A 5,704-nucleotide genomic window follows, 5' to 3' on the forward strand; every position below is an offset into this window, starting at 1 on the left:
GGTGCCGCTTCTGCTGGCTTGCCTCCAACCTGTGTCACAAGAGAATCAACTCTTGCCGCTGGTGTGGCGCGATCCATTGAAACTTGTAGTCAGGTAGGCCACCCCAACACCTTCTGGTTCTTGTCGTTCGTCACCTTACTTTCACTGGTACTCGATTCGTCCCCAGCTCGTCATGATGGAGAGCGCCGATGCAGCCACGATCGCCGATGAAAACTTGAAAATGAGGGTTGAGGTCAGGTTCCTTCTCAAGATCGAGGTCTCGTTGAATATCTCGTCGCTCACACGTCCTCTTCGCAGATTCACTTCCCCGGGGCGGAAGTGAAGCAGTTCACCTTCCCTCAGTACTACACGGTGGACAAAGTCAAGGTGAGCCTTCGCATTTTTGTTCAGCGTAGTGTCGCCTGGCGTATTGCTCACCCCCCCCCCCTCGCTTCTGGCGTGTCACAATGTCGCTGTCACAGACCGAGATCTTTCGTAACATGTCAATGCTAAACGAGTCGATGAAGTTTGATTACCACCTCGGTCTGGACGAAGAGGTGACACCCCCTCAACAATAACTAACCACTCCGATCTCACCCTATATTGATCGCATGACGCAGACCGCCATCAAAGTGGAGTTCTCCAAACTCGTCAAATGCCACCCCTCCATTGAGGCGCAGGCCGCTGCAGACGAGGTCATTTCGCTCTATCTCATCGCCCGCGCCAGTGCTTCCAGCTCTCCAGACACCAGCAAGGTCTCCTCTCTCTCCTTATCTTTCGCACTCCACCGGCTTCCTCTTTGAGCTCATATTCCCGCCTGCGACGCGACAGAAGCAACTGTTTCGCAGCCGGTTCTTGTTTGGTGGGCGGACGGAGGAGGTGCCGTCAGTCGCAGTCTCGCCGCGCAAGGCCAGCATTTCGGACGGCACCTCACTGGTGGCCAAGCGGGCGAGCGCCTTCTCCGGTAAGTCGACGCCCACACTAATATGGCCCTCTTGTCGTGTCTAACGTCCTCGGCCCTGTCCATCCAGCAGTGCCGAACGAAGAGTGCCTTAGCCCAGGCCGAGGACGGCCCAAGGCGTACGTCACTGCAGATCGCCCCTGCGCGGTGGCTTCTCTGTTAACACAGTTGCGTCCATGCAGAGCTATGCTGTCTCCGACCTCGGTGCGATCAGCCCTCAACCAATCGGACCTCGAGGAGGAAGGGGACGACAGCAAAGACAAAGACGGCCGCATACAGCGTACCAACTCGTTCGGCGAACGAATCAGCCAGATCAAGAGCCTCAAACAGATGACCGCCTCAGCGGGTGCCATACCACTCGAGGACTCCAAAAAGCATTCGCTCAACAACAAGTCGATGAACGCACGTACGTCCCATCGCCGTCTTCCGTTCCTAGAACGTTGCCTTCATTCACAGGGCTAGTAACATGGACTGATTCGTTTATTGTTTGTTTGTTGGCTACTCTCAGCCGAGGCCGTGCGCCGGAGTGGTGGCGACGGAACGGGAACGCCGAAGAAGGGGCACAGGAGGACACGATCCACAGGCTTCATTGTCTCTGAAATTCTCAAGCGGGCGACAACCGACGACGTCGGGAGGTGCGTCTGCTCACGATCTTTGTTTGGATTCACCTTCGAATTCGACTGATCGACGAATGGTGCCACCATCAGGGCTGGAATGGCAACGCAAGCCATGATTCCGCCCAGCCTGGTAGTGGAAGAGGAGAGTGAAGAGAGTGGTCTGTTCAGCCGAAAACAATCCAAACGATCATCTACCGTCTCTGCAAGGTACTAGCTAGCTTATTGTTGGGTTTTCTCCATCAGCTTTGACAGTGTCTAACATTCCGGTGGCCGGTTTGGTGCAGGGTCAGGGCTGCTCATCAGATCTTCCGTGCCACTACGCAGCCGACGCTTGGTCGGCCTGAGGATAGAGAGCCCTTCCCGCCCAAGAGAGTTCCGCTGACCGACGAAGAGGTACCGAGCCACTCTCATCAATGGCCCAGACGTCGGTGCTGAACTACGGCCAATGTTCCTTTCGCTGGCGTATGATTGCTGGGTGCAGGAGCAAGTGGGCAACGCGTTGGTGAACGTGGTGGAGGGCTACATGATCGAAACGGGCAGGCGCACGGTCACGCCCGAGTTGGCCGAGAACACAGTGTACAACCCCGACCTCAGTTACACGTGGTATGTGGACTATTTCAAGGGGAAAGGTACCATCACCCCCTCCCCCCAAAACTCGCTTGGTTTCGACTAAGCCACCGAGCTCATCTCTCTCCCCCTCAAACCACACCACCGTACATCAGAACACGAAAACTACATCGGCTCCGATCTCGAGTTTGGCACGGTGGTGGTTTCCATCATTCACGAACAAGACGAAGGGCACAAAAACATCAGGGCAATCATTCGGACAAAACACGTACGCACCTCTCACCACAAAGCGGCTGGCTGCGGGTCCTTGCTGACGCATACATTGCCCTGCTCATGAATGGAACGCATCGCCGCCTGTAGTGCGACGTGACGAGTCTGATCCCCAAGGCGGACTTTGGGACGAACACCTTCAAGAAGACGTCGGTGCGAGAGATCGTGAGGACGGCGTGCCCCGCCCTGGCCGACAAGTTGCCCAAGGTCAACTACAAACTAATCAAGAACCCGGCCTTGCACCTGGAGCTAGAAAATTTTGAAACCAAACAGGTGCCCACCCCTCCACTGTGGTGCTCCCTCTCCGCCTTGATGCAAGGGACTGGGCTCATGGTTGAGTTGTGGCGTGAACGAGCGCAGGTGATTAAGAACTATAAGATCGGCGTATTGTATTGTAAAGAAGGTCAGTCCCAGGAAGACGAAATGTTTTGTAACGGTACGCACCTGTTAAGCAATGCAGCGTGCGCGCGGGCTGGTGAGTCCGGCGGCTGACGCGTCTCTGTGGCGTGGTGGCGCCACAGAATACGGGAGCGAGGCGTTTGAACAGTTCCTGGACTTTTTGGGGGATCGGGTTGAACTGAATGGGTGGAAGAAGTATCGGGCAGGCCTTGATGTAAATGGTACGCAGCCAATCACCTTCAACCGCTGTGCGAAGCCGTGCGCCTTTTCCCACAATTCGTCTGCGCAGGTGGCAGCACGGGCACTCATTCGGTGCACACACAATGGAACGGGGGCGAGATCATGTTTCACGTGTCCACCCTCCTGCCCTTCACGCCAGGCGATCCCCAGCAGGTTCGTACCTGTCCTCTCGGCTCGTTGATGAGTATACTGACGCTGACGGAATGTGGTGGAATCGAATCGACCCAACGCACACAGATCGAGAGAAAGCGCCATTTGGGCAACGACATCCTCATGATCGTGTTCAAGGAAGGCAACGGGCCTCCATTCTCTCCCAACACCATCACATCCGAGTTCAATCGTACGTTTACACTTTTTATTTTAGTTTTTGGTTATCATTGTTTTACAATTAATTGTCAATGACATTGCTTGGTAATATCTGGCAATGCAGACGTGTTCGCGGTCATAACGCCCACGGAGATAGACGGCAGCGACTTGAGGCTGAGCGGTGGCACCACGCCACGGCGACTAGCCGCCGACGAGGACGAAGAGAGTCCCCGGTCCAACCGCTTCACGGCCAAGGGTCCCGCTGCGGCCGCGGCAGCAGAGAACAAGTCCAAAGCGGCGCGCATGTCGCGCTCGCCGCCACGAAGACGGAAGCAGGACAACGCCATCTCCAAGGACAAGGGCTCGCGCAAATCCGTCATGACGCGGTCGCCCACAAAGAAAGACAAGGAGGTGGCCTACAGGTACGACGACCGGAGCCACGCGATTTTATGCTTTGTTTCCTCGAGATGTGCGTGCAGTTTCACTCACACGTGTTGCGTGTGTCGTGCGGTGTGCTTGAATGTGTGTGTGCGGTGTAACTTGCGCGCACCCTAGGGTGGCGATCACGCGCAAGGACGGCGTACCGTTGTACGGGCCGCACTTTGAAGGCGACGTCTTCCCTCGGAACCAGCAGTTCAGGGACTTCCTTTTCTATAAACGTACGTGGGACCGCTCCTTCCATGTTCCGCTTTGCGCTTCTTGCCCCTCACGCCATGCTTCTCATCACACTCCCTTTGTTTGGTAACTCGCTTGGGCGCAGTGACCAATGGTGAGCGTGCGGCCTACGACGCGCCTATCTTCAACAGAAAGGTAACCCTCTTTGTCTTTCCTGGTGGGCACCGGCGCCCAGGCGGCTGACACCTTTGCTTGGTGCGCATGAACAGATGACGCGAGTGCGCGCGGAGCTGCTGAAGCACTTGGAGAAGACGTTCGCGTGAGTTGGGTCCACGTTAGCCACGCTAGGAAGTGTGCAACAACAACTAAAACAAACAGTTGACCAACCCAAACAGAGCACCCGGCGAGAGTAGCCCGGCGCTATTGAGAGTGACCGGAGGTGTACTCGAGAGTCTCCTCCTAATACGTTGCCCTCGGGTTCGCTTAAAAAGCAGCTAGGACCTCAAATGGTGGTTGCAGGTGTAGTCCTGTTCAGCGCAACCGATGGCCTCTCCCAGCTCCTTTGTAGGCTTCCTATCGACCAATCAGCGCGCGTAGCCTGGAGGCCTTGGCCAATCACAAGCCGGCATATCGGTTGCCAGGGGCACTGCCAAGCCTCGTGTCAAGGGTGCGGTGAGAATATAGGAAAGAAGGGAGCGAGAGAACCACAAAGCACCACCAACCCAACACACGAACAACCCACCTTGACCTTGGCATGCTGGTGGCACGACCGACCACTCAGCACCACTTGTTCCCGGTGCGTACCATGATGAAGGACCAGCGCGGACCACGCGACGAGCACCACTGCGGCCTGCACCACCACGGCTTCACACACGAGTTGATGATGCAGGAGGCAGACCGTCGGCCTCGCTCCAAGTCCGCCATGACCACTTCGAACACGACCTCCTCTCAATGCATATGCCAGGAGGAGGAACTGGAGAGAGCGAAGTGGAGAGAGCTCAACGAGCTGTTGGAGCACTACATCAACTCGGGTCGCATGACTGGCCCCTGGCGAGAGCATTGGACCCACACGTACGCCCCCCCCCCTCTACTCCCGCAGGTGTCACAGAAAGATGTTTGGCTGATGCACACACGCAGGTGGACTGTGGACGGTAACGCCATGCGCTTGTCCACCATGTCGCCCATCCCTGAAGAAGGCGAATGAGCTCCACCTCATTCACCACCTACTCCCACGTGGAGTTCCTGTACATGCTTGTAGAGCTGTTTTTTATCATTTATTTATTTGTTTAACCGCCCACACACGATCCACCTCCCACCATCTTCATCTTCCTATTCATCCCCTTCACCTCCTGAATACAGACACGACAATAAATACAGACACGCACACTCCACAAATGATCTCCTCCCACACCTGACCACCTGCACCAGCAGCGGCTAGACGGAGGAGAGTTGATATGTGGAGAGGAATGAAGTGTGTACCTATGGTCGAAGGGTCTCTCCGCCGACTCTCTCAGAAGGACCCGTCGAGCACGAACGAGCGGAAGAGAAGGGCGAAGGCGATGACGGCGACGAACTTCCAGTGATGGAGGTTGGCGTAGAGCACTCGGTAGAGCGTGTGGGCGGCGATGATGTGCAGCTTCACGCCGAACGCGATCATGCACGACGCGGCAGCTGCAGCTCCTACCCGCAGCAGGAACGCCAGCAGCTGGGCCAGTTTGCCTGTCGCATTGCGATCAACGCGATGAGAGGG

The 5,704-nt window shown here is 56.3% G+C and overlaps 4 protein-coding genes across 4 annotated transcripts in view; 3 read left to right on the forward strand and 1 right to left on the reverse strand.

Annotated features, from left to right (window-relative positions):
• Window positions 1–175: 175 nt before the first annotated feature.
• On the forward strand, window positions 176–1,539 carry ACA1_361420 (uncharacterized protein; the record flags this gene model as incomplete). Its single annotated transcript, XM_004352518.1, has 8 exons — window positions 176–256; window positions 298–366; window positions 462–536; window positions 600–705; window positions 875–943; window positions 1,011–1,059; window positions 1,123–1,332; window positions 1,377–1,539. The coding sequence occupies 8 exons, from the start codon at window positions 176–178 to the stop codon at window positions 1,537–1,539; spliced, it is 822 nt and encodes a 273-aa protein (XP_004352570.1).
• A 463-nt stretch (window positions 1,540–2,002) lies between these two features.
• ACA1_361430 (RapGAP/RanGAP domain containing protein) lies at window positions 2,003–4,277 on the forward strand (the record flags this gene model as incomplete). Its single annotated transcript, XM_004352519.1, has 11 exons — window positions 2,003–2,186; window positions 2,280–2,392; window positions 2,485–2,667; window positions 2,755–2,830; window positions 2,916–3,014; window positions 3,083–3,186; window positions 3,271–3,373; window positions 3,464–3,761; window positions 3,895–3,998; window positions 4,100–4,149; window positions 4,224–4,277. The coding sequence occupies 11 exons, from the start codon at window positions 2,003–2,005 to the stop codon at window positions 4,275–4,277; spliced, it is 1,368 nt and encodes a 455-aa protein (XP_004352571.1).
• A 485-nt stretch (window positions 4,278–4,762) lies between these two features.
• Window positions 4,763–5,158, forward strand: ACA1_361440 (uncharacterized protein; the record flags this gene model as incomplete). Its single annotated transcript, XM_004352520.1, has 2 exons — window positions 4,763–5,025; window positions 5,092–5,158. The coding sequence occupies 2 exons, from the start codon at window positions 4,763–4,765 to the stop codon at window positions 5,156–5,158; spliced, it is 330 nt and encodes a 109-aa protein (XP_004352572.1).
• Window positions 5,159–5,464: 306 nt separating this feature from the next.
• Window positions 5,465–5,704, reverse strand: part of ACA1_361450 (DnaJ domain containing protein) — a gene marked incomplete at both ends in the record, with an annotated part of 751 nt that continues 511 nt past the window's right edge. Inside the window, one exon of the mRNA XM_004352521.1 lies at window positions 5,465–5,673. Coding sequence (XP_004352573.1) covers window positions 5,465–5,673 — 209 coding nt within the window. The remainder of the gene's footprint in view (window positions 5,674–5,704) is intronic.

The sequence above is a fragment of the Acanthamoeba castellanii genome, assembly GCF_000313135.1.
Source record: "Acanthamoeba castellanii str. Neff unplaced genomic scaffold scf7180000084622, whole genome shotgun sequence".
NCBI lineage: Eukaryota > Discosea > Longamoebia > Acanthamoebidae > Acanthamoeba > Acanthamoeba castellanii.